Raw genomic sequence first — 27,878 nt, forward strand, 5'->3', positions numbered from 1 at the left:
TTTTCTATCTTTAGGTCCATCGATTTTCTTCTCTTATCTCCATTCTGCTATTGAGCCCCTACTGTGAGGTTTCATTTCAGTTATTTGTTTTCAGTTCCAAATTTTTCATTTGCTCCTTCTTTTTAAAAAAAAAAATATTATTATTATTTTTAAGTAGGTACCATGCCCAACATGGGGCCTGAACTCACAGCCCTGAGATCAAGAGTCATGTGTTCTACCAACTGAGCCAGCTAGGTGCCCTTCATTTGCTCCTTCCTAATAGCTCATGTGCTTTGTTGAGATCTTCTTTCTTGCCGTCTTTGCAAGAGTCTTGCCCTTATGTGTAGCACTTTTAAATAGTTGCTTTAAGGTCTTTGGCAAACAGTTCCAACATTTGTGTTATCCTAGCACAATTCCAAAAGGCATCTGGTGATTGCTTTTTCCCCTGCAAGTTGAGATTTTCCTAGTTATCCAGATGCTGAGTAATTTGGGATTATATCCTGGACATTTTGAATTATGTTATTGAATTGTGTTAAACTCTGGGTCTTGTTTGACTCCTATGGAGGATATTGGTGTTTTTGTTTAGGTAGGCAGTTGGGATTCAGGTCATAAGCTGTGACCAGCTTTCATTGTAAATTCCATTTTCAAAGTTTTTACCATGCTCCTCAAGTCTGCCCCACAGGTGCACTGTTCAGTGGCCTGTTCAGGAACTGGGCAGCGGCCCATCTTGTGTTTAGGTTCTCATAATCTTTATACATGTGCAACTTGGGGTGAATCCAGGAATTCATAAACAACTATATGTGTTCCCTTTCCTCAATCCCTCCCTGTGTTGTCACCAGTGGTTTTCAATTCCCCAGGGCTCTTCTTTTTGGCCCACTCATCAAAAAGCTGGAGCTTTATTTACACTGTCACCCCACCCCTTCGCTACACCTTTCCTGCAGGGCCTTTCACATCAAGGACCGAGGGTCAGTGGGGGAAAGGAAGAGAAAAAGCAGAGGGGTTACCCTGCCCTTATGGGGCCACATTTCCTCTGGTTATACCCAAAGTTTTCCTTTCCCTTAGAGTTGGACTCCTTCCCGCCCTCGCTGCTGCTCTCACTGCCACTACTAACTCAGGAACATTTGCGGCCTAGAACATGAGAACAGAGATGAGAGAATAAGAAAAAGGGGTGGCTTTTTTCTGTTCTCTCTGAGTAAGAAATATAGGACCCCTCCCAGAGCTTTGTCTGTTCCCACTGATGCCCACTTCTGTGTTTTGGGCTGCATGGAGACCTGGCTGAGGGATTCCAGAGACAGAACAATGTGAGCTCACTATTGATTTGGTGGCACTTTAGTTTCTGGTCTTCTTCCCCAATCTGCCTGATATTATTTACTTTTCACATTCCTCAGATAGCTGTTTCATGCAGTCTATCCATGGTTTAGAGTTGTATCCAGCAGGAAGGATGGGGTGGAATGTGCTTACTCTGTTTTACCTGGAGCCAGAACCCAGTATAGCAGGATATTTGTAAAAAATACTTAGGAACATTTGTTGAGTGAACAAATGAATGAGGCATCAGAGAGTTGATCTTGACCTCTCCCCTGAGCACCAGACCTGGATTTCCATAGCCTACAGGCATTCTGGAAGGAAGTGTCTAAATAACTGAGTCAACATCTGTATACTTGGCGTCACCAACTACCCTTCTTGTCTGCATGTTCAGCATGTCCAAACTGAACCCACTCCTCTTCCCCCTGAGACCAACTTCTACTTTCAGTTTCTCCATTTGCCACCAGTTGCCCATCCGCCATATTTTAACTGCTACTTGTCCCTTCCGTGAGTTGCCCAGGCAAATAAGTTCTCTTTCTAGTAACATTTCTCCTGTCAGTTTAACCTTGCCACCCTAGTTCATATGTCTGGACTAACGGGGCTGGCCCAACCACAGGACAAGCCAGAACCATGTTGGTGACAATATAGAGAAACAAAAGTCAGGGGAGCCAGCCCAGACAGTCTGTTTCTACAGGGAACAGAGGCTTAGAGCAGAGGAAGGAGCTCCTATCAAGATTTCAGAGCCCAGAGCTCTATGGAAAACTCGCCTCACCTGGCTTGTTGAAGCCCAGGCACCTTAATGTATTAGCACAGTAGCTCCCAAGAATGGGGCTTCTGGTGGGTTCCCGGGGCTGATCACGCTTCAGTGAGCTTAACCCTGGGCCTTCAGGGCTGCTTCTGAGTGGGTGCTGGTAATAGCCACCCAGCTATCCCACATTCTCCTCTCTGGGCCTGTTGACTGTCTCCCAAAAAAGCAGCCCTGAGCCCATCACCCCATGTTCAGAGGCCTGGGCTGACAGTTCTCAACTGCCTTCCAAGTTCCAAGCCCTCCACCATTTATTCCTCCTCCTCTCCCGCTCGTACCCTCTGCTCCAGCTCAGCTGGACTATCTCCTTGGCCCCAAAGAGCCCCCACACTACCTTGTCTCCACACCTTTGCTCATCCCACTTTCTGTGCCAGGAAGCACTCCCCCCAAGTCTTTACCTATCAAAGTTGTATTCTTCAAGATGCCTCTCAGCTGCAGCAGATTCTTTCATGCCCTCCCTGTCTTGGTCGTAGGCTGGTACCCTCCATGTGCTCCTTCATAATCCACCTTAGCCGGTAGCCACTAGTCATATGAGCTTATAAGTGCCTTGAAGACAGGTATGGTGTGACCCTCCTCTGTTTAGCCTCTGCAGTCCTTGAACATGGGTCCTGCCCAGTAATCTGTGGAGTCAGAGTGAATGGAATCAGACTAGGTGACGTGCCATCTCTAGAAGGTCTCTCAGAGAGATGGGGGGTGGCGGTTGTGACCGTGACACGAAGGCACTCTTGGGATCCCTGCTGTAGAGACGAGGCTTGTTTTGTAAATGGAAGATTCCTTTGTCTGTGACATCGCCTGTTTGTTTTTCCCTTCGGTGTTAATACTCTGAAGGGTCAGAAAATAGGAAACAACCCCATTAAGCATGAGATTCTGAGGGCTCTGTCTGCGGCTGACAGCAAGAGTGGAACTGCAAGATAATGGAGGCTGATACTGGTTCTGGCCAATTCTTCTCCCTTTTGCAAAGCACCGAATGACAAGCAGATTTCTCAGCTCCAAGCAGGCAGTCGCATTCAGATGATGAATGTGTCCCTGGGCAGAGGAGCTTGTTGAGTGATATTTACCAGGGTCTCTGTGAAGGGCCCTCGGCCCCCAAGGGAGCATTTCAAACCTTCAGCTGCTCGCCTGTTCAGCTGCTGCCCGTGGGCGGAGAGAGGAATTAAACCTCACTCCCTGCTCTCCAGCAGGGTGGAAGCCAGGGTGATTTGTTTAGGTGCTCAGATGGTTCCTGCTTTCTCTTGCTTCCCATATTCACCCCTGCCCCCACCTAGCCAAACGCCAGCTGGGAGTGACAGGCCTGGAGGCTTAGAGGGGAGAGGATGAGTGGGGAAGGCGACACCTAAGACCTGGGTTCACGCCTGGCTCTACAACTTGGGGCTCCTTGGCCAAGTTCCTTGGCTTCTCTGAACTCAGTCTCCTCAGAAGTAAGTTGGAGACAAGAAGAGCCATGTCACAGACAATAAAATGGAAAATACTTTGCATATTAAAAAGTGCTCTCTGGCTTGCGCCATTCATTCATTCACCAGTTTCTTGTTGCATACTCATTGCATGCCAGGCCCTGTGCTGGCTTTGAAGTGCTGTCCAGATAGTGTGCACCCGGAAGGAAAACGGGCTAATGGCTGTACCAGCTGTTGGCATGGTTCTGGGGTGAAGCCGAGTAGCTGGCCCACAAAGCATACCTCTGTGCTGTCTTTGAAGACTGCTCCACTTTTGACACCTTTAGGGCTTCAGTCCTTGGGAACCTTTCCCAGGGACCAGGCCTTTGCACAACCTTCTGTAAGGAACATGGCTGAATCGGGGCTCTGGTGCCTAATTACCGGCTGTTAGTGTGGGTTCTCCAGAGAAATGGAACGAATAGGGCAATACACACACACACACACACACACACACACACACACACTCAAGAAATTGGCTCACATGGTAAGGAAGGCCAAGAAGTCCCAAGATCTGCCATCAGCAAGCTAGGGACTCAGGAGAGCCAATGGAGTAAGTTCCAGTCTGAGTCCAGGTCTGAAGGCAGGAGAAGACTAATGGCCCAGCTTGAAGACAGTCAGGGAGAGATGGAATTCTCTCTTACTCAGCCTCTGTGTTCTGTTCAGGCCCTCAGCGGATTGGACAGGGCTCCCACACGGTGGCCAGGGCAGTTTGCTTTCCTCAGTCTTCAGATTCAGATGTCAACCTCATCCAGAAACACCCCCACAGATACACCCAGAGTCATCCCGGAGGGACCCAGTCAAGTTGGCCCATCACACCAGGCTTAACATTCACACAGAGCATTCAGGCTCTTCGGGCAGCTTCTCACACTGTGTGGCTCCATAACGACCCAGTGAGGGGCTCATTGCCCTTCCTGTCATGACATTCTGATGTCACAGGTTCACCAGCCTGTTTTAAGCAGGTCAAGTTCACCTTAAACCCACGTGTTGATGTGCAGAGCCTGTTCCCTCTGGATGCCGGGATGCCCATCCCTCTCTAGGCCCCACTTTTGCAGCATTGAGAGGTTTGTGCCTGGCGGCTGTCTTCTTCCTCCAGGGCCCTGATGCCCTCCTCTCTTCCACCCTGGTTCTTAGTCAGCAGGAGACCTCAAACAGAGTCATTGTCTGGGCAGCACAAAGTCTGAGTGTGACTCTTATGCTAAGGCGGGCAGGCAGAGCTGCTGTATCAGCCTCAAGGCCCTATGAAGTGTGGCGACACCTGTGAGGTGTGAGGGGGACGGGCCCCAGATGGGCAGCGCTGCCTCAGATGCACTCGCTCCTTCGCCCACTTTCTGGGTCACGTTGGGCCACAAAGTACTCAGCGTTTACAGTTCATAAGCCTTTTGTCATTTTAATCGTGCTGATGAATCGAGGCACTCTTGTGTATTTCTGTTTATTTAAAACCCATTGTAGATGTTCTATTGCAGTCTGTCACAGGGGAAATATGAATTTATTAATTTGAAAATTGTAGTCTCCTCATGGTGAGCTTGCCAAATGGGCCCCAATCAGCAACGGTTCTCAAGCCTCCATTTCAAACAGTGCCCGCTCTGCCTGGCATTATAGCCACTTGTACGTGTATCCGTCTCCTTGCGGGGAAATTGCCTTTTCAGGCCGCGTGTCCCGTAGGCCCAGCATGGTGCCTGGCGCACATGAGGCTCTCAGTTACCATTTCTGGAATGGGCTTGACCGGAACGTGGGTTGGGGAGTTTGCACACCGCCACACCCACCCGGGCTCTGCTCCAGCTGTTGAGCACTTTCGGGTGTCTGTTGGATGCCGGGAGCGTGACACTGGTTCAGGCACAGCATCTACTGTCGATAGAGCTCACAGCCAAGTTGGGGCGACAGCCAGCAACGACCAGCCACAGTGCATCTCGAGAAGCCCTAGATGGAGGAGGGAAGAGGGCCACAGGGACACCGAGGGGGCACCGGGCGATGCCGCCTCAGGGAGGCCCTGAGTACCAGGCCTGCACGGGGCAGGGAAGTGGCACGGACCCTCGAGCAGACTTCCACAGCTGAGCACATCTTTCTCCGATTGGCTGACCCCGCGATTTCCCTTGCAGGCCCTGTGCCAGCAGTGAGACAGAGAGCGAAGCCGGAGACCTCACGGACCAGCAGTTTGAAGAGATGAACAACAAGCTCAACTCGGTTACCGACCCCACTGGCTTTCTGCGGATGGTTCGCCGCAATAACCTCTTTAACAGGTGCGTGCGGGCTCTGTCCTCCAGCCCGGTTGCAGGATCACACTGATGCTCCTTCCGGCCGTTTGGCCTTCTGGCCCGTGTCATGAGTTTCCAATGAGTTTCCACAGCCCCGTGCTCGTCAGGGCCTCGGGGCCACAGCAGCACCTCTGGGTCGAGCAAGGAAACAGTGACAGGCTAGATGTGAGAATCTGCGTTTGTGTGTGATGGGAGGCCCCTCTTCACGTAGCAGAGAGCCACCCGGCCGCCCGAACAGCAGGCAGAAGCCACACAGAGCAGAGCCACCTACTTCTGGGCCACTTTTGTCAGTAACCTGTGGGCCAGATGCCGGAGATCGAGGGGAGCCACGAAGAGCAGGGATGCCAGCCTTCCTGGGGGAGAACTTGTCCAGACCCCAGCCCACCCATCCACCCTGAGACCCAGTCTCTCCAGTACTTGACCAAATAGGGCTTGAAACTGCCAACCCGCACACCCCCGTCTTTTCATCATGGGTAATAACTGAGCTACATCCAGATAAACGGGGGCAGGCAGTTGGGCGGTGAGGGGCAACTGTCCCGTTTTCATTTGGTTGCCCAGCCACAGTCAGATAAACTTTTCCAGAAAGACATCCCAGACACTTGGGTCCCTGCCACAGCCTTGACTTTAAAGGGCAGCAGGTCGAGCCTGGAACGCAGGAGGGAAGTGACTGTACCCTGCCTGGCGGCCCTGCTCTGTGGGCTGTGGTGTGCCCTGCCCGCTCCTGCTGCAGGCCCTGGTTTCCTCCCGTTATTGTGCTGTCGGGGTGACAAATGTGTGTTTACTTTCCCAGGGACTTGCTGAATGGGATGGAAGCCAAGGGCCAGGGATGTAGGAATTCGCAGCTTGGTTGAAGGAGACCACAACTTTAAGCTGGTTCATTGCCCCGTCCTTTTAGTTTTGTGTAGGGACATGGCCAGGTGGGAGGAGGCAGAGGACCGGGCCTGGGCTCATGTCCCCTTCTGCCAGGGTCTCCGCCTGGGAAACAGGTGACTCTTGACTGCCAGGTGTGGCCATCGTGGTTGGGGACCACGGCGTGAAGGGCTCGGGTTCTGCTTTTGCCGCTCGCCAGCTGTGTGAACACTGTCAGGCCGTTTCCTCATCACCGGAATGGGGACAGGCTTTCTACCTTGAAGGGTTCCCTTAACATGGGTACTAAAGGAGCTAATGTATAAATAACATACTGACAGACTTCCTAATGCATAGGAAGTGCCATACACCTGCTGGCTGTACTGTTTTGAGTAAAGTGGGAAGGACAGTGCTAAGCTTGAATTCCTAAGATAAGGTGGGGGGATAAACTTGGGAAGGGATGAGATTTGCATGCAGTAGGTGGGGGCCACCTAGGGGTGTGGCCTCACCTCCTCTTCCCCTTCCTCTTCCAATGGCACCTCATGTCTTTCACGTGAGAGAATGCCAAAGGCAGGCCATCAGGCATCCGTGGCCGGCCTGATCACAGGCCCGCCAGCGGTCGGGAGCCCCTCGTCCGGGGCTTTAGGCGTATGTTAGAAAGGGGTCAGACCAGGTATACCTGAGATCCTAGTTCATCATCCCTGGGTGTGAAGTGGTGTGAATTGTGGATCATGGAGCTGATCGTTTGGGAAAATGGTTTTTGTCCTTCAGATCTGTTCTAACATGGGTCCTATGAGCACAATCAATACTATGGATTAATTTGTGGGTTCATTTAAACAATGCAATCTCAGCCACGGGCTGGGTGGGGAGCCTGGGCCTCACTGCCCACTGCTCTACGCTTAGTTCCCTCAGCAGCATCCACAGATACTTCCGATCCTCACCTTCTAGAGGTTTCTGAGGGCAGATTGCATGAGGGAGACAGCCTGTGTTTGTTCAGCTTCCACGCAGCAAGCCCATGAGGCCTAGGACAGTTTGCCATGCCAGGTCCCCTCTGCCGCCCCTCCCCCCCCCCCCCCCCCGATGCACCCGGGAAGGAGGCTCTGGCTTTCATCCAAGGGGAGCAGAGCTAAGGGAGGGACCACAGAGGCCAAGGTGTCCTTGTCAGCTGGAGCAGCGCAGGCCCTTGCGTGCATCCAGTCCAGCCTTGCATTTCACAGCTGAGGGGCACACGTGGGCCAGGGGCTGGAGACCTGCGCAGGAGCAGTGCCAAAGCTGGATTTCAGGTCACTCCTCCCAGCTGCTCTGCCAGCCTGCACCCCCCACACATTCCTTGCACCTCGACAGCTGCCGTGTGCCCTGCCCTGGGGTCCCAGGCCTTCCTCTCTGCCCCTTCCATGTCCAGCAATGTCGTTGAGGAGGTGAGCTGGTTTGTCTCTGAACAGAAACGGCTAAGAAGTGGCTTTTCTGCAGATGCCTGATCCTGACTAAGGGCTTGCAGAGTGCTCCCTTCCCCACTCTCCCCCAGGAGCCCACAGAGGTGAAGTGGAGGCAGCCATGTGTGTGGGGCCTTGTGCACTGGAGCAGCACCAGCTCCCCTCCCTGGGGCTCTCCGGCTCGGTGATTCGTGGGCTCTTTGGCCTTTTTGTTCCAGGATGGTTTGCTGGCCTGGTTTGGCAACGAGGCTGCCACGGCTGGTGCAAGTCACGTGAGACCTGGCATCAGAGTCTTCTCTCTTCCCTCCCCAGGACTGGCTCTTTGTTCTGTCTTTGAGTTTGAGGTCTCCATACCCACTGTTTTTCTTGTTGCCTATGCACTTTGGTAGAAAACACTGCTTGAGCGCAGGGCAGGGACCACTAATGAGAAAAAAGGAGGACTCTTCTCTTGTTTAGCACCCTGACCCTGGTGCAGGCCCACACGACGGAGCTGCAGGCCTCAGAGAGGCTGCCCCTTATCCTGCAGAGTGTTCTGGAACTTATGCTGAAGACTGGAAGGCCAGTGCCCGTGTGCGTGTGGCGGGGGGTATGTGTATATGAGGAGTGTGTGTGCATGCACGTATATACACGTGTGTGTGCACATACACGCACACACATATGTGGGGCCGAACCTGGGAGCAGTCGGATCACAATTGCTACAGGAAAGCGGAGGAAGAATTGGACAGCTTTCGACTGCATAATGGATTCAAGGTCCAAGGGCAGTGCCTTGGCATTGAAGATGCACCCATCCAGGATCAATGAGGACAGGTCTCCCAGAGAGGAATGTCCTCCTTTCTGTTGCTACCATTGGTATAGTGTGCACCATATGTCTTTCCTTTTCCACATGTATGGCTGTGTGTGACACGGTGTGCCAAGGGGCTTCCCTGTTGTCCAGAGATGAGTGGCTAGAGCCTAAACAGTGGACAAAGAAGTGTTAAGTGTCCTCATTCTAGAGATAGGTGCCACAAGGCGCCAGGGCCCTCCCTCAGGTCTCTGCAACCTCTAGACAGCACCCTAGCCACATACCCACTGCCTCTAAAAGAAGACAGGTAGGGGAATTGGCAAGTGAGGGTCCTGGGCCTGGTCAGAGTGCCCCAACAGAGTCCCTCACAAAGGCTGGGTTCCTGTAAAGAAGAGGAGAGGTGTCACCATCCCATAGAAACCAGCCCCCTGTGACTGTCGGGGCAGGAAGAGGAGAGCCTAAAGGAAGGCCCCGGCAAGAGTGGGCAGGCCACGGTGTGGTCTGCACAGCCATATCTAGTGTGGCTCTGGCACAGGCCTTTTTCAATAGGTATATCATGTGGACTCGGCCACTGAAGGGCTGCCTGTTGGGCAGAGGACCTCAGCAATGAGTCATGGGCTGTGTAGCCTGGGCAGCACTGGGGGACTGCCCCCCCCCCCCGCCAGATCTGACTGCCCCATGTTGGGGACAGGGAGTCACCTGGAGGGGCATCAACAGCACTTGATTCCTCCCCCACCCCCGCCCTCAACCCCAGAGAGTCAGGCCTTGGCAGTGGGGAGGGAGGAGGGCTCCAGAGCCTGCCCTGCCCTTCAATTCATGAGCAAAAGCCTGGTCTGCGGGGGAGGTGAGATGGGACGAGATGTGCACTGGACAAGAGGCTGGGGACCACTTCTGCCCCGGATTCCTAGAGGCCTGGGGAAGAGCAGGGACCGGAGAGGAATAAAGCTGACTCTGCAAGGTCAGCCCAGTCAGTATACCGGAGAGTGCACAGACCCACGTTTCTCTGCATCTGTGTCATGCATGGGTCTGCATGGACATGTGCTTACAGTTCTTTATAAGCATCCATATCACACCTGCCTCTGGCACCTCCCCGAAGCAGGCCGCAGCAATGCCACCAAGGTCTGCAGCAGACTGGGAGGCCCCGTACAGACGGTGTTCTGGTTATGCCTGTGTTCCGTACGCCTGGGCATTTTTCTGTGGTGCAGCAGAGTGAGGGGTGGGGGAGGGGACTTAGGGCTCTGGGGCTAGGCAGACCTGGATTTGGGAACTTTTATTAGTGGGTGACCTTGAGCCTTTTATTTTTCCATCTGGAAAATGGCGATGACAGTGGGAGTTGTCAGGAGGATGCCATCAGCGTGGGGATAGAAAGACAGATCTGCTGTGTAGTAAGCAGTTTCTTTCTCTCCCCACCTGGGTCTGAGGTTCCTATGGCACCAAAGGCCCATTTTGTGTGTGTGTGTGTGGCGGTTGGGGTGGGGGGTGGTGAACTGACTCTCCACCCCAGAACCTGACTGGATAGCTTGATGCTTCCTTCCCTTATAGCCTCTGTCCCCCAAATACCAGAAAGACTGAATAAATGATGCAGACCCAATGAAATGTCTATTATAGCCCAGCCCTGACCTTGAGCCTCAGGGTTCCAAACTAGCAGCTTCTGGCTGGTGTCCCGCCAGCCCTGCCCTCTGCTCTTTGGTGGTGGCCCCGTGACTCTGGGCCAGGACTCTATTCTGCTCTCTTGCTGGCACCAACAAGGGGGCTGAGCGTTCTCCCCAACTCTGAGCTGGGCCGGCCCCTCTGTGTCTCCCCCTGCCCAGAGGCCTTCCTGCCAACAGCTGTTGCAGAGGTGGGTCTCGTCACCGGGCCTCAAGCAGGAGCCCCTGTCCTGGCATCCAACTGAATGGTAGGCACAGCTAGCCAGCCCTCCTCAAGGCCCCTGCCTGTCCAGTTCCACTGCCACGAGGCATCTGCCAGGTTAACACATGGGCCCCCCACGCCCCAGTCTGTGCTTCTCCGCAGGCAGCACAGATACAAGTGAGGTGCCACTGTGACATCTGGAATGCTCTACCAGAAGTCACTGTACAGTGATGCCTACCGGGTAGTGACAAGTTTATTCAAAATGCAAAAGGATTCCCCGCAGGTTGCCCCTAACCATCAAGCTTACCAATATATAAGGCACAATTTAATTTATAAATAATGTTTTGTCACTCGTTTATTCACTTTCTTGTTCCAGGACTTACTTAAGACAGTTTTACCAAAATATACAAATGCCACCAGATCATAGAGAAATAAATGGAGGAGAACAGCACAAGAGAGGGAAAATAAAGGTAGAGGAAGGGGAATAAAAGTTATATATGGAACGTGTGCCAAAGCAGAGAGGTCAGCCCAGCCAGGGTTGGCCCGGCCCCGGCCCGACCCTGACCCAGACTTAGCGACTCACGGTCTGGTGTTAGCAGAGTCCTCAGGTGCTTCATATGGAAGTGCTGCTCCAGCTTTGCCTGAAGCCCATGCCCAGTGCGGTGCTGAGGCTGAGCCTTCCTAGGGGCTCCTCCTACGTTCCCAGTAACCGCTAGGCCACCCCCCTGCCCGCACACCCCCTGGGGAACTCTCTTCCCAAATGCAAGTCACTGCCAAGACCTGCCGGGTCAACCCTGTAACATTTATGGTCTACATCCCTCTGTCTGTTCCCACTGCCATGACCCTTCCTGGGGGCTCCCTGTCCCCCTGAGATGGCCATTTAACGCAGTCCTAGGGGCATGCTTGCAAGGTTGCCGTCACTCAGCAGTTAGTGGCCCAAGTCTCCCACCCTGTCAGCGCAGAGCTGGGTTTGGCCCGCCCGCCGTCTGAGCCCCCATTGCCCATGCTACTGCCCTCACCACCCACCCAGCCTGCAGGCCGCTGGTCTTTGCTGTCGTGCTCTGGCTGGAGCTCATGTTCTGAATAATCACCTTCTCTCTTGGGGTCCCAGGGGACTGAAGTGGCAGGGTTTGGTCTTTGAGTCCTCATGGCCCGGCCTTGCCATCATTCCCACCTCCCACTCCATTCTCCAGTACCCTCTGTCCTAACCTAAAGGGACCCTGGCCCTGCCCCTTCTCACCTCAGGACCTTGACTTGGGCACGGGACATGGTCAGGGAAGGCTTTCCCCTGAGGTGCTGTCTCCAGCAGCCCTTTTCACAAATCCATCTTGGGTTGCCCTAACTAGAATACTTTTCTCCTTCTCTGAAATTCCCTGGCACTCTATCTGTCGAGAAAGGAGCCACCGCCTTTTGCCTTGTGTTTTAGTTATGAATATCCGTGTCCTGTCACGACCCAGGCCCCATGCTCCTCCAAGGCTGGATCATATCTGATTTCTCTCTTTATCCCTCGGGGCACCTCACCACCTGCCTTATGTTCAGTGGGTGCAGGTACTTGTTTATTTGTGGAAGGAAGGGAGGAAGGGAGGAAGGAGGGTGGGAGGGAGGAAGGAAGAATGGGTAGAAGAAGGAGAGAAGGAAGGGAGGGAGGGAGGGAGGAAGGAAGGAAGGAAGGAAGGAAGGAAGGAAGGAAGGCAGGCAGGCCAGCCAGGATTGAGACAGACATTAACTGCTAACAATAGTGATGATGATGATAGTGGTGAATGCCTGTTGATTACTTCCCAACACTGTGCTTAGGGCTTTACATGTATTATCTTAGTCAATCCCTGCAACAGCCATGAGGGGTACAATTGCAACCCCTTTTTACAGATGAGGGCCCTGAGGCTCAGAGAAGCTAAATTAGTTGCCCAAGGTCCCGCAGCTAGTAAGTAACAGAGGCAGCATTAGGATCCACATCTGTCAGTCTCCAGAGACAATGCTCATGTCCCCAGATCACCACCCATCTAACACCCCTACCACATGAGCACTGCCTTTGCTTGAACTCCTCCAGTGACAGGGAGCTCACTACCTCCGGAGGTAGTACTTTCTGTCTTTGGACGATACTAATATGGCCCTGGAGGTTCTTTATGAGCTAGTAGGTGAGACTTCATAGGCTTGTTAGGTGCAGGGGAGGCAGACAGGTTTGACTCACAAGCTGTGTATGAGGGCAAGGTCCTCTGGAGAAGAGTTTTCCTGTGTTGCGGGACACGCATCAGCTGGACAGGCCAGCACACACAGGATCATCTTTTCTTCTCTCCATCCCAGAGTACACGATAAAGCTGTCCCCCACTGACTGCCTGGCTTGGGCCATCTGTCCCGAGCGCTGTCTGTAGTCAGCGGGTAAAGCCTGTGCAAGCCTGGCCTGGGCATAAAGTTTTCCCAAGGCGACCATCTGCAGGTTTGGCCATGGAGCCTCATGCACGTTATGGCAAAGGACAGATGGCCACAGCAAAGCACCCCAAGTGGGCAGAGGCCGTGTCTTCCATGGGAGGGTGGTCCCAAGCCCTCTTGGTAGAGCTTTGTGCCACAGCCATTCACCTAGGCCGTGAACCTGCCCGCAAACCCAACATTCCAAGAGCAAGAGAAGAGAAGCCACGTGGAATCCCAGGCTGGTCCTTGAGCTAAAGAGGAGCCAGCATTGCTGGGAAGCCGGGGTCCCTGTCTGGGCCCACCCAGCCTCGTGGCTCTTCTCCTGAGGAGGGAGCCAGATCTGGTGAGCCAGCCACTTGGTAATTAAGGAGGTGAGTAGGCAGAAAGTGCCGACAGCTTATTGAATAAGTACTTAAAATGCATTTGACAGCCTTCATCTCCCAGAGGAGACAACCCTTCATGGAAAGATGTTCAGCAGGAGTCACTGAATGGTATCAGAGTCCTTTTTAAATTGAATTGAGGCATCTCTGGCTACTTGAATATAATGGACTTGCCAATTAATTTTTTCCACTAGTACCTTAAACCCCAGGTACTTATTCAAATCTCGGGCTGGCTCCCATCCCTCAGAAGACTCAGTTCAGCATTCAGAGTCCTGGAGGGGATTTTGAAGCATCCTGGGCAGGGCTGAGGGCAGGGAGGACGGAGCCACATGGCTCCGCTCACTGTCTGGTGGGGGCCTCTCCCAAGAACAGTGCTCGGCTGTGAGGAAGTCCCCGCTGACCAAGGTGGAGGGGCTCTCAAGGCCTGAGAGGAGCAGAGGCAGGACTCCCCCGGGGCCCAGGACAGGCCACCTGACTTACCCTGCGGCTGTGAGCACAGAGAGTGAGCTGCCCAAAGTGGCCGTTAGAAAGTGAAAATGTGCGATGAAGACATCCCGAGAGGGTAAGGAGCCCTTAACCGAGCCGAGGAGGAAATACAGCTGAGAAAATGCGGCTGCACTTGCAGCAGGCTCCCCGCTACGGGGAGCAGCCTCCTCCTCCTCCCTGCTCCCTGCACAGCCCTGACCAGGAGGCCAGGTCTGCTCACGGAGGGTCCCTGGAAACTGGCGCTCCATGCAGGGTCTGCCATGTGGGGGGAGAGGGCGCACTCCAGACGGAAGTTCAGGGCCTGAGATCAACACAGCTCTAGGCCTTGGGCTCCCCAGAGCACACAGGCCACCCCCCAGGCTGCAGGCTTCCTGTTGCCCGACCGTACTGAGGAGGGGCACCCACCCCAGAGGATGCCCCCCACCAGTTACTTCCCTTCCTGCTCCTCCCCTCCTCTCCCTCCTGCTGGTCCTGAAGATGCCAGGGCTGGGTGTGCCCTGTGGTGAGTGTTCCTGGTTCAGCTTACTCCACAGCCCTACATCCGGACAGACAGACAGGTGGGAAGGCCCCAAGTGTCTGGTGGGAAACATGGATGGGGCCCAGGAAGGAGGTGGGGAAGGAGAATGTGCTCCATGGTGGCCTCAGCCCTCCTGCCTGCGGCCAGGCTGTAAGGCCACATATGCACACGCACACATTCTGGCCATATCAGGCCTCGCTTGGTCTTCAGGGGATTGACGCTTCCTCCCTTCACTGATGCCCGTCCGCAGTCACCCTGGGTGACCAGTAAGCACATGCTGCTTGAGAGACTGAGCAGTGGCTTTTCCTGGCACTTGAGGGCCAGAGCCCCAGCAGTGCTGGTTTGCCCTGGTTTGCCCCTCTGCCTTTTCATGAAATGGCAGCTTTCCTAGCGGCTCCCCTGTGCTCTGCCGGGGCCTCTTGCCTCCCCCCCCAGAGGGAGTCCTGTTCACAGTCCGCCAGGGTCTGCCCTCGAAGGCCTGCCTGCCTCAGGGTCCAAGTGTACGTAGGGGAAAGCCAAAGCCCGTCTGTTCATATGCAGTGAAGGCTTCTGGTTGCACTCAGCTCTGGGTCGCTGGTTCCTGTCTCCGTGCCGCAGGGACAGTGGGACGGAATCTCCAGGCCCGGTGGCTCTGGCCGTTCCTGGGGTTGTCAAGCTTGAGCAGGAACCCATTTTAGTCTCTCTCTCGAGTGAGATCGGGCCCCTGCTCCCTTGTTTCCACCTGCTTGTTCTGCTCTCCATGTTTGGGTATGAAAGTGCGAGAAACCGATGTGTGTGGTGCAGTGGGGGTGCCTAGCCCGCTCAGCCGTGTGCACAGTGACCTAGCTCCCCTCCTCAAATGGAGCCCTGACGGGAGGGGCGACTGGCTTGGTGCCCACGCAGCACCGTGGTTTGGATGGGGACTTCCTCCCCCCACTGCCTCCCCTCATGCTGGGCTTGTTCACACCGGGCAGGCACACGTCCAGCCCAGACACGGCCACAGCCTGGGCTGCGTCGGCGTGTGTGAGCCCGAGCGCGTCCGAGCTCAGGGGGTCTTCTGCAGGCCCATCCCAGTTATAAATCGCCCTGCATGGGGAATAGATCTCTTCATCCCCGAAGGGAGATTCATGAGCGGCGAGTGCCGCCCAGGCCGCCTGGTGTTTGTCATCATTCCCGAGACATAAACTACACCCCAATGCCTCTGCCCTCCCCGGTAGTGCTTCACACATCATCTCCAGCTCTGCATCCTGTGCGTGCAGAGACCCGGCAGCTTCCGCCTTGCCTGCCGGCCTCTCTGCTCCCTGGATCTGGGCTCGCTCCCTCTCCTTTTCCCACCACCACGCAGACAGCCATGCGGTGGAGAAAACGAATATTTCTCCAGGAGTAAATTAATAAAAATCATCTGAGGAATGAGCTAATAAAGACGGTGTGGTGTGAGAAAATCTCTCTGCTGAGAGTTAGGCTGTCAATTAGCCCCACGGGGTCCCTGGCAATAAACGGACAGGCCTTGAGGAAAGGGGGCCAGTGCCACCTGCTGGAGCTGCGCGGTGGTGCCGCCGTGAGTCCCGGCAGCCTGGCCCCTCCTTGCAGATCCCAAAAAGCCCAGAGAAGCAGAGCAGCCCTCAGGAGAGGCTCCCGACTGTCAGCTGCCCAGCACAGACCCACAGCGGGGAAGGCGGGGGTGGGGGGGGAGGGGGGTCCAGGGGCAGGTGCAGGTTGGCAGGTCACTCAGTGTGAAAACCCCTCCCCCACCAGGTGGGAGGCCCACCTGGCCCCTGGCCTGCTCTGTGTCCTTGTACAGGTCTCTTACCTTCTGGGAGCCTTGGTTCCTCATCTGTAAAGGAGGAACAACCATGCCTCCTAGGACCCTGAGAGAGGCATGTGGACGTGGCCAGTCTGGCAGGTGCCTGATGCACCCCTCCTATGGCTCACACTCCTGCCACCTGGGAATCGTCTGCATCTCAGTCAGCCCTCCCGTTCTGATAAGCGGAAAGCTTTTTTCTCTGTCTTAGAGTCAGATTTCTGAGGCACAGAGAAGTCAGCCAGCCTGAAAGGCCCCACAGAAGGCAAAGCAGTTCAGTAACCAAGGTCCCACCCCAGAGGACCCCCAGCCCACTCCATGGCCTCTCCTCTACCATGGTGGCCACACCAGGGAAGAGGCAGGTGTGCCTGCAAGGAGGACGACAGGGGCGTACCGTCCCACACGCCCCTTCACACCCACCACCCATTGCCATCAGGGGCTCAGAGCCTGGGCACCCGCTGCCATTTGGCCATGACTCTGAACCTCTCCCCGGGACGGGTGTCATACCAGGCGAGCACAGAGAGGGCTGCTGGGCTCTAGGCCCTGTCGGTCAGCACAGGGGCCAGAAAAGCCACCATCGTCTCAGCAGTTTCCTAGACTGAGTTGATTTTTAATTTATTATTAAGACTAGAAGAGACCCACAGGGACATTAGTACAACCCCTTTGTTTTACAAGCAAGGAAAAGAGGGAGGTAGGAGAGTGACGTGCTTGCCAGAGTCCCATGGCCAGTAGGGGACAGAGGCCGCCGGGAGGTCTGCTGCTGTGGGTAAGCGTTCCCAAGCTCAGGGCTGAGGAGCCGCCTGCTTGGCTGTTTTGAATTATTGAATAGGCCTTTATGCAGATGTCTGGGCAAACGTACCCCAGTAAATAGCTGTGGGAGGTCACTGTACATGTTGTGGTGAAAACAGAAGCAGCACACGAAGGGGGGGCTCGTTGGTTGCAGTCTACACAGGGTGGCAGGGGCACCACCACTGCCCCCAAGGTCCTGGCCTGCGACCCTCCCCGGGCCTGCACCTCAGGAGGGCCCTGGGGTCCACGGGGTGCTCAGTCGCTTTTGGCCTTGGTGTGCCGCCTTCCGATTCCCTCCCCCGGGCCAGCTTTCCAGCGGGGACCAGCACACACTGCTGCTGTCCAGGCATAGCCCGGTGTGGCAGGGGGGAGGGGGGGGTGCCAGAGCAGGAAAGCAGCCGGCGGTCCTGCCTGCAGAGGACACATGAGCCCCCCGCAGTGGCTGGCTCAAGCATGAGCAACAGTATGCCTCTCGTTCAGGGAAGGAAGGTCGAGAGGATTTACTTTGACCTCAAATTGTGGTTTCAGGTTGGTCAATTTTTTTTCAAACACAAACTGTTTTCTCGGCTTTTGGTTTTACTTTGAAAATGGTATCTCTAGGGATAGGTGCCTTCCACTGAATAGAAGCACAGGTCAGAGGCTTGATCTCTGGGGCTTCCTGCCTGACCTGTGTAAGAAGCCATGTGTTCAGGTGCAGGTGTGCCTGCCCAGGCTGGGCTGGCTGGGGTCAGTGCCCAGGAGCTGTTGCTCCAGAGGTGGCTCATCTGTGACCCAGCAGGCCTCGCGAGGGACCAGGGTAAGAGGCTGAGAGACGGCACTCCCGTGGCATCCAGGGGCAGCAGTCAGCAAGTATAGATGATGTGTGGGTGGGCTCAACAGCCTGGGAGAGAACAGGACATAGTCAGGTGCCCCAGGCAGGGTGGCTCAGCTGAGGCTCAAACATGGGGCGTCCGCTGCGGGTTTGTGTGACCTGGGGTGCCCAGGTCCTGGTTCTTGAAGAATCTGCGTTCCCTAGAAACAGATGCCCCAAGAGTGTGTCCCAGGAAACCTCCTCAGAGTAAACAGGCACCTTGATCGTCCATGTGTCTACCAGCCCCAGCCAGAGACATCTGACTGGTTGTCCACTGAAGCCGGCCAGGGGCGAGGTGGGCTGTCATACGGGCTGATCTCGGGGGCTCTGCCAAGCCCAGCCCCGGACACTAGTGGGGAAGTTCTGAGGGAAGGATGTAGATTGCAGACGGGCCTCCTCGGATCACCCCAGGGAAGGAATTAGCCTGGGTGGAGGAGCTTCCTGTTCGGACAAGCCTGATGCTTAAGGAGGTTCACGGCCTCCCCACAGCACAATCTCAGAGCCACAGGCCCACCTGGCATGCCTGTCCCCCCACACTCACTGCCCCAGTCACCCCGGTCTCTGTCCCTGACATCTGTGCCTTCCCCCACGTTGTTCCCTCAGCTTGGAATGGCCTTCTCCACCTTGTCCACAGGCAGCTGACTCCAGATGATGGTGCCCACATCGAACGGCCCTCTCCCGGAAAGCCCTCTCTTGGCTCTGCGTGACCAGCAGTTGGTCAGCGTCTTGTGATTTGGTGCCCCCAGACCCCTGCTGGAACCATCCCCTTTCCTTGCAGCCCGGTGCAGGGACCCCGCAGGCCTGTCCCATCAAGGGCAGCAGCACGTGTGGAATAGGTCAGCGCTGTTGGCCCCTTTAGATGCCTCTGGCACTCTGTGGGTTTCAATAAGAAGACGCCACGACCATCTGTGCTTGCGATCTGGAATCCCAGCCCGCGTCCCACCCTCCTGCCCAGGCCTTTGCCTCACTCGCTGTCCCATCAACTGAGACTCCCAGTGACTTTCAGTGCTGCGTGCTTTGCAGCCCTTTCTCCCATCCTGCCACTCCGTGCCTGTGGGCAGCATTTCCCGGTTGTGCAGGTGCAGAAAGCGAGGCCTAGAGCCCCAGGCTGGGATTCGCACCTAGCAGGTCTGTTCCCCGCATACCTCCCCATCTCCCTAACTCCCTCCAGACATCTTCCTTCCCAGGCACTTCCTTGGCCACTTCCAGAATCCATATTTCAGCACCTCACACTGCGGGCAGCGGGGGAATCAACACGTGGTTCTAAGTTTGGGGAGTAAGTGGAATGCTTGGGGCTCCCCCATGCAGCTTGGATTGTGCTGGTCTCCTGTTACCCCAGAGGGCAGCTCATGGGGGTCTCTTTCTCCAGAAGAAGCTTGTTAGTTCAGAGCCTTGGGATTTGTGGGATGCCCCGTCAGTCGATGTGAAGACCTGTGGCCACAGCCTCGTCTGAGGACCTAGCACTCTCCCTGGACACCTGCAGCTGGACTGATCAGACTCAGAGGCCTCCCGTGGGGTCACAGGCCCACCATCCGGGCGGACGCCTGTCTAGGGATTGCAGAGGGCACCCAGCGGTCTGTTGCCGCCCTGTCCTGCCGATCCGACGGCAGGGCCGCGATCTCCGTCTGCCAATAACACGCGTGTGCACACAGGCCCGTGACAGACTGCGTTCCACCAGAGCGGCTCCTCTGGACAGCAATTTGGCGCTCTCCTTTGGGGGAGCACTGCTCTTTGCGGTGTATCCTGTGGAATTAAGAGAGCCTGCGAGTGTCACTCCAGGGTTATCTCTGCTTCACTGGCTCTGATGGCAAAGATGCACCTCCGCCCAGTCGCTTGTAATGACACGTTTCCTGAGCAGGCGAGACAGAGGGGCAGACGTGAGCAGGCTCTCAGGCCTCCGAGTCCTCTGCTCTCCCTCCTCTTGCAGGGGGTAGTGGGTGCCGGGGGCGCTCACAGCTCGGCTTGGCACAGCCCTAGAATTTAGGTCAAGCGGGACGTTGCCAAGAACACTGACCGGGGGTGGGGGAAGGCCAGGGGGTAGAAACTCTACCTGGAAAACGCAAATTGGATCTTTCACATCACTTCTTTCGATAGTTGTGGATCCCGGCCAGGCCCAGGAGGGAAAGCTGCCTTTTGGTCTTTTCTCAGGAAACGACCCAGCTGCCACCACCGCCAGCAGCCCAGAGTATTCACCAAAGCTCGGAGGTGTATCTCGTGTCAGACCTGGTCTTTCCCCTTAAGGGTCCTTGAGGAGGTAGCGGCAACTCCAAAGATGAGCAGAGTGTCTGAAACAAGGGTGAGAGACTACTGACTGTCCAGCCGTCATGCAGAGAATGTCCCCAGAGGCTGTGCTGAGGCCACACTGGCCGAGTGACGGGGCAGGTTCAGAGGGTAGAGTGGGGGCAGCCCAGTCCCTCCATTGTAAATAGGCGTGTTTCCCTGCCTGCTGTCTCTTCTGCTCACCTTTGCTGTGTGTCCTCTGTAGGTCCCCAGGGCCGACGTCAGTGCCTAGCAGATAACTGGTGCTCAGGAAACACTTTCTTTTCTTTCTTTCTTTCTTTTTTTAATGTTTATTTATTTATTTTGAGAAAGAGAGAGAGAGCAGGGGAAGGGCAGAGAGCAAGAGGGGGTGAGAGAGTCCCATGCAGGCTCCGTGCTGACAGCTCACAGAACCATGAGATCATGACCTGAGCCGAAATCAAGAGTCGGACATTTAACCAACTGAGCCACCCAGGTGCCCCAGGAAATGATGTTCTCGTCCTGTGTTGGGAGTGTGAAACTCGGGGTCCTTGGATCAAGAATGCCACCTGTACCAATAAAACTGCCTGGCAACACCGGAGCACAAGCTAAAAAGCAAACAGAAGCCTGCAGCCACACTACAGACCCACTCGAGCAGACCCGCTGTGCAGGGAATGCCCGGCCATTGTGCTCGTGGGGCCTTGTGCCTCGAGGGGCTCAGGCGGGTACCCGGCGGCTGACCTGAGCCCTGGGTTGGGGCCAGCACGTCCCTTGTCTTGTCCGCAGCTCCGGCCCAGAGATTAGTTGGCACGGCCCTCCCCATCAGCCTGGGGGCTGCCGCTGATTCCTATGGTCCTCACGTTCGTTTGCCTGCACACGGTCGCTCCACACAAGGATGTAATTAAATCCTTTGAACAGCACTTTGGGACGTTTGAGGATGCAGGAAAACTCTATGGAAATGTAAGCTGTTGTGTGCAGCTGGTTTGCCCTGCGGTTTCTGTCAGTGCTCACTGCTCTGTGAAAATCACCTGAAAGGAAGGTGAGGAAGGCGAAGCCGGCAGGGAGGCCCGGCCGGCCCCCGCTGCGCAGCCTCCAGCCTGCCCTTTCCGGGACCCGGAGCACTGTGGAGCAAGTGGCGCATCCCCGCCCGCCCCGCGTGTGCCCTGCCTAATCCCCTGGCCCTTCTCTCCCCAGGAGCTGCCAGAGCATGACGAGCTTGGTCAGCAACACCATGTCGCCGATCAAGGACGGGACCTCCTCTCTCCCCCGGAGGCAGAGCTCGTTCGCCAGGCCCCCGCTCCGTGCTCTGTACGACCTGCTCATAGCGCCCATGGAAGGGGTAAGTGCCTCCCGGGGCCAAGAGGCTTCTAGGCGTCAGGATGCATCATTTACCGCTCAACGCCCATGTGTGCCCCTCAGATACAACATGGGCTCCTGAGACAACTGGGGTGGGGGGGGGTGGTTTCCAGAACACAAACCTTCTCTGTCTAGCTTCTCAGTCGGTGTTTGGAAGCGCTTTCTGGGTTGGCTGCTGGTTAGTGCGTGACGCCCCGGGTTCCAGCTGCCAGGCTAAAGTCGGAGCTCTGCTCCTTTCCAGCCAGGCACGTCTGGCTTCAGCTGCATCAGGTACACGGTGAAGTGCTGCCCTCCTCCCTCCTCTCATCAGACCAGACTCCGGGAGGCCCAGGGAGGCGCGGGGCTGTGCACACGCCCACCGTGGTCAGCAGCGAGCGCGCCATCGGCATGGGCCCCAAGCAGATCCAAGAGGGCTGTGCCCGTGGCTCTGTCTCACCCTGCGGGACTGCTTCCCCACCTCCCACCTGTCGTCCGAGGGTCTTGCCAGAGCAGCTCCTGCCAGGGCCATGCTGTCTGCCAAGAACAGATCCGTCGGCCCCTGCCACCATCAGGGGCCACTGACTCCACCCCAGAGTCCAGCATCAAAGACACCCTTTCACTTTGGATTTCTTGAAAAGGTTGAGAACGGCCCCTGATGGGTTTCTGTGGCTCTGGTCTTCGCACATCATCCTTCCATCTGGACACGGTTCTCCGCCTGGGTTGGGGAACCCAAAGGGCTCGGGGATCTTTTGAATCTGAATGGTGAACCTATCAGATGCGTTTGTATGTGACTGTGTGTTAGTCTTCTCTGGCTGCTTTAACAAAACGGTGTGGACCGGCTGGTTTAGAAAGCACACATGTATTTCTCATGGCTCCAGAGGCTTCAGGTCCCAGGTGAGGGTGCCAGCATATTCAGTTTCTTGGTGAAGCCCCTCTTCCCGGGTACAGACAACCATCTTCCCACCGTGTCCTCACACAGAGGCTCTGGTGCCTTCCTCTTCTTGTAAGGGCACCGGCCCCATCATGGGGGTTCTGTTCGCATGACCTCATCTAAACCAAATTATGTCCCAAACCCCCCGCCCCCCGGCCAGTACCATTCCACAGGGGGCTAGGTCTTCAATGTGTCCCTGACAGGCAGTCCTTAACAGACCCCACGGAGAGCCCAGAGTGCCTGCATCTGTGGGGGCCCAGCTCTCAGACAGGGAGGACATGCTTGACGGGCCCTTGGACAGCAGGCCGCCGGCCTTCCCAGTCCGCACGTCCTGGCCACTGTGTGCAGCCAGGTGGGAGGTTTGTCTTGCAGATGTTGGGGTGGCCCCTCGGCAGCACCCTCGCCCACTTCAGCCCACTGGCAGAGGTGATGTGCCTCCTCGGGAAACCCCGCATTGACAGTGATTCCTCATCCCCAGGAAATGCAGAAGCATTTGGCCAAGGACACGTGGCACTTGCCCGGTATTTTTCAGGAGGCTGTGCCCCCTGCCTGGGCCCTCCAGACTTCCCTCGCTCAGGGAGCCGGGGGCGGCCGGCCGTCTGGACTCCTGTCTGACGCTGCCCTCCCCTGGCTGGGTGACCTTGGCCAAGCTGTTTCTCCTCCTCGAGTACCTGTGTCTTATTAGAAAATGAGGACGGCCCCACAGAGTGTGTCAGGTCAGAGCAGGGCTGGGCTTAGCGGGATCTGAGGGGCACGCAGGGCAGCAGAAGCAGAGAGAGTCCCTGGTGAGAGGTGGCTGCTGTGACCCGGTCACTGCCCCTCCCAGCACCCCAGGCCTCTGGGCCCGTCAGCACAGAGGCCCAGTCCTGTCTCCTCCTTTCCTGCAATGCGCTGGGCTGTCCTGTTCTTCTTAGGACCGTTGTCCCCTCGGCGTCCTCTTTTTAAGGAAGGGCCAGGACTGCAGAGAGCGCCCCAGCTCAGAGCACCTCCGACAGCCTGCTATCAGAGTGTGATTTGTGTGCCACTTCTCAGGGAAGCAATATACACCTGTACCCTTAGGCTGACTTTTCAGGTTTTCTTTACTGCCATCAGTCGTCACAAAGACCGTTTTGGTGACTTACTACCACTCCCAGCCGCCCTGAGCTCTGCATCGTGCACTGATCCCCCGGCCCCTCTGAAGGCTATTGGGACCCTCCATTCTTTCACTCACTCGGGCCTTCTGAGTGAGTGCATTTCTCCTTTTGCACCTGGGTCCCAGATTATTTAGTCCCTGCACGTGCAAGGGGCTGGTGGGAGCGGTGAGGAGGGGCAGGGGGCGGAGGGCAGAGGGGGAGACTGGCTGTGACCAAGCGCATACTTGGAAGCTCAGGTCATCTGGAGTTGACGAGCTCCTCGCCTCTCTCTGGGCCAGCTCACGTGCACCCTCCTCCTTGAAACCTTCCTTGCCCTCTTTTCCCACCACGCTGCAGGCTTCATCCCCCTCCCCACCAGCCACTGGGGTTCCATGTATGCCCCGTGTCTTTCGTGGCACCCCATACCTCACCGGACTCAGAGCTTAGCTCTTGGCGAGCCTCACCTTCCCTCTCTTGCTGCCCACCCCACACTCCCTGAAGGCGAGGATGGTCCCTCATCTGTGTCCTCAGCAGCTGGCACAGGGCCTGGGACACGTTGACACTCAGTGATGTTTGTGGAATGCTGCACTTGCTGTTCGGGACTAGTCTGTCATACAAAGCAGAGGACCCAAGGCACAAATCAGCCCTTGGGTTTTCTGTGGCCACTTTGCGGCACTTGAGAGCTTTCCCGGAGGTCGGGAAGCAGGAGGAAGGGGCTGGGCCTGCTCTTACACACCTTGGAATCCAGTGAGACCCTGACCCCGCCAACCCGCAAGGTGCCAGGATTCTAGCTTACTTCAGGGTAGGATCATGCATGCCCGCAGGGGACCCACACCCACCCCATTGAGCCAGGGGAAGGTGGTGACTGGGGAGGGGAAGACTTATGGCCCTCAACAAGCTATAACAGCGAATGAAATCAGCCTTCGTGGCATTACCCAAGGAAGGGAAAAGCCCCGCCACCAGACCCACTGGCCAGCATGCAGTTCAGGAACTACACTGTACGAATACATGTGACAGAGCCCCACGCGCCCACCTTCGGGGTGCTGTCTGACCTTGACACGGGGCATTAAGTTCGAAAGCGTATCCTTAGTCCCTGATAGTTAAACTCTTTTCTTTTGTGGCCGAGGTGTTCAAATACCGTGAAGGAGTGTGGGCGGCCTCAAAGGAGCCAGAGTGAAACCTGTCAAAGGCCATTAAAGTAAATGGTCAGAGCAAGAGCTTTTCCTAGGCTCTCTGAAGGGATCTGTGGTGTTTCAGTAAAAACACTTGCCTGAGAAGTTTCATCCATTCATTCACCAGGTACTTGTTGACATGTGTTGGGGACCCACCGTCCCGGACACGGAGGAGGAGGTGCGAAGCGGGTGGCTATCCCGTGTGGGAATGTCAGGTGGGATGGGCTGCAGCGACGCCTCCTCTAGCGGGCCGCCTAGGTGGAGGAGGGGGCCTGGAGCTTCCTCTCAACTTCCTAAGGCCAGCACACCCGCCTGCTCTGGCGGCCACTAGAGGGCGATAGGACACCACCCGCCCGCTCCCGGCCCCGTCAGCTCCCAGGCAGGGTCAGACCCTCTTCCACATTTTCAATGAAAAGACAAATCAAAGCCGAAGGTCCAAGCTTATAAATCACTGACACTTCAAGACTAAAACGATTAGCCTCTTCACATGGGGCTTATAATTATTTGAACAACTGCCTTTGTTTAGCCCCAGTCCTATGGCTAAGGGACTAGGTCAGACAGTATGAAAAGTGGAACAAAATAATATTTTACCCTAGGCTTCTACCAGTATTTGATTTAATCTGGCTTAAGGGAAACCCTGCCGTGGCTCTTTCCTGGAACCACGCCGTCCTTTGCTGTCAGGGACGAGCACGTCCGGCTCTCTTCCAGGAGGGCCCGGCCGCATCTGCACGTGACCCATCATCAGACATTAAGTGAAGTCCTGTCTGACACCCACGAGAGGAAATGTCACCGAAGAAAAGTGGCAAGTGCTTAGTGTGAAAGGGACTGGACCCTGTTTGTGTCCCTGGCATTCATTTTTACTCAAACTAGAGTAAAAGACAGTAAGCCATGCTTCTGGGCCCGGACTTAAGAGGCCCCCCTGGGCTGCTCAGGGCAAGCCCTTGTTCACTCAGGTCCCAATTCACCCCCTCAGTTTGCACACGGGGCTTCACCCAAAGCCAGAGGCTGCTTGATCAAGGTGCCAGACGTAGAACAGGGAACTGCCCAGGATTTGCTTGAATCATTGTCCACAGGTCCAGATTTGGGGCCCTTTCAGGATCACTGGAGTTTGGACTCCTTCTAGTTATAGTCCCCTGTCATCCTTATCATTACTTCCATTTACCGAAATTCCCCGTTTCCTATATTTACAGTCGTAAAACCAAGGTTGTAGGACAGACTGAAAGAGTGAATGACCAGGATAAGAGGGAAAAGTATTCCTGGCCCGCCTGTTGACGTGGGCTTACCTGTTTCAGGATCCCCAGAAACGTGCTTAAAACTTGCAGTTCAGGTCTGTTAGGTTGGGAAACTGCCTTCCTGAGCACCGGGTCTCTGGGAAGCATGAGACCTCTCATCAATGCCTGCAAGGTGCGGTAGGGGGCGGGGGGGGGGGGGTGGGGGGGGTGGGGTGGGGGGTGGTGTGCAGCTCAGCTCTGCCTGGGTTGTACCTTGAATTATTGCTCTGGGGGAGAGGACTCTTGCAAAATCCAGTAGCCTGATAAACCAGTTTACCCCAGAGCAATGCCCCAGGAGACAACCACCTGGGCGCCTGTTTTGTACATAGATTAAGGGTTTGGAGATGGCCAGGGAGTATTTATCCCTAGAAACAATCAGACCTACACTCCAGACTGCGGAGTGGAAGATGAGGTCCTTGAGACTGGCATGCTCAGGGCTGGCCGCCCCACCACTAGCCTGTCTAATGGATTTCTGAGTGAGACATCTGCAGTAATATTCAAACGAGGACAGCAAACATTTCTACAACTGATTAGGAGAAGGAAAAATGGAGGCAATAAGCTAGCTCCATTCCGTTTCTGGGGCACCAAAACCGGCGGGGAGAGCAGGCTCCCATGAGGTGAGTGCTGTTCCCACCTGGGCCAATGCTGGGTTCTGGCTCTGTTCGAGTGGATGTTCCACAGCGGCTGTCTCAGCCTCTCCTGGCAGGTTCCTGCCCCTGAGGGCACGAGGGCTCATTGTTACCAGGTCTGTCGAGAAAGAGAAGGCCAATTTTGTCCAAGGCCCCTGCGGCTTACGCAACCCCTCTGGCTGATTTAGCTGGAGCTGAACACTCCTGGCCGGCAGACCCTTCCGGCTCTGGCTGGAGGATGGTCACTTTTCCCCAGGACCTAAATTCCGAACCCCTCCCTTTATTTGGTTCTTCAGGCAAACCAGTGGTTTGTTGTCTGGCCAAAGAACATAGTCGAAGGGGTTGACCCGAACTCCTGCTTTTCTTGTTGGATTGCAGTGTGTACAGTCTATAGATTTTAGTCATGGTCTGAGCGTTACTTCCAACAGGTTTGTGATATTTGCTGAGACTGTGTGCAGCCTTCCCTGATGCCAGGATCTCCCAGAAACATCACGGAAGAGGTTTCCCTACCTTAGAAAGGTCTGATCAATTCACTTGAGCAAAAATACGAGTCAGGAAGAAAATCCCAAGCCTGTAACACAGCTCTGTAGTGGCCAGATTCCAAGCAGTTCTTGCTTCTGGAATCCTTGTAGACAGTAAAGTCCATTTTATCCCAAATCGAATCTGCCCGAAAACTCACGGACCCAGGATCAGGGGTGTTTATTCCTCTGGCCTGTGATGCTGTGGCACTCTGAGGGGCTTCCTGTGTCCTCTAGTGACAACGAAGCTCCCTGTACATGGAGGGTGCAGGCAGATCCTCCGAACCCTGGTGACCTGTGTGCAGCACATAGCTCTTAAGCCAGAAGCCAGGACACAGGCATCGTGGAGTTTACCTGAGAAAAGGTGGACACCAGGGAAGGTGTGGTTCAGCCCACTGGGTAGCAAACCGCTGGTTTGGCCAGGCTGGAGCACGTCTTGAGCTGCTGGCAAGCAAAGGCCATCTCTGCGTGGGGGCAGGCAGGCAGACAGTCGGCTTCCAGTTGGCAAGGGTATGCAGTGAGAGTCCAGGCGCCTGCCGGGGCAGGGGGCCTGCTGAGTGCACAGGGTCCCCGGGACCTGGTTTTCATGTGGAAAGGGCTGTGGGAAGGTTATTGCCAGGCCAAGACTGCAGGGTCCTTAACAGACATGACCTGGGCTCCGCTGCACGTCCCTGCACCTACCGCTGACCTAGGCCTTCCCTTGGCATTGGCCCCATGCCTTCCCCTGAGAAAGCTTGGCAGCGAGCTTCCTCCACAGGAGACCTGGCTGCAGGAACCCAGTCACA

General features: G+C 55.6%; 1 protein-coding gene across 6 annotated transcripts in view; it reads left to right on the forward strand.

Moving 5' to 3' along the window:
• Positions 1–27,878, forward strand: part of TTC28 (tetratricopeptide repeat domain 28) — a 635,539-nt gene that overhangs the window by 584,848 nt on the left and 22,813 nt on the right. For all 6 annotated transcript variants that reach the window (XM_047827138.1, XM_047827139.1, XM_047827140.1 and 3 more), the window contains 2 exons: positions 5,613–5,753; positions 21,320–21,464. In XM_047827138.1, the coding sequence (XP_047683094.1) occupies positions 5,613–5,753; positions 21,320–21,464 (286 nt within the window). The remainder of the gene's footprint in view (positions 1–5,612; positions 5,754–21,319; positions 21,465–27,878) is intronic.

The sequence above is a fragment of the Prionailurus viverrinus genome, chromosome D3 (genome assembly GCF_022837055.1).
Source record: "Prionailurus viverrinus isolate Anna chromosome D3, UM_Priviv_1.0, whole genome shotgun sequence".
Lineage (NCBI taxonomy): Eukaryota > Metazoa > Chordata > Mammalia > Carnivora > Felidae > Prionailurus > Prionailurus viverrinus.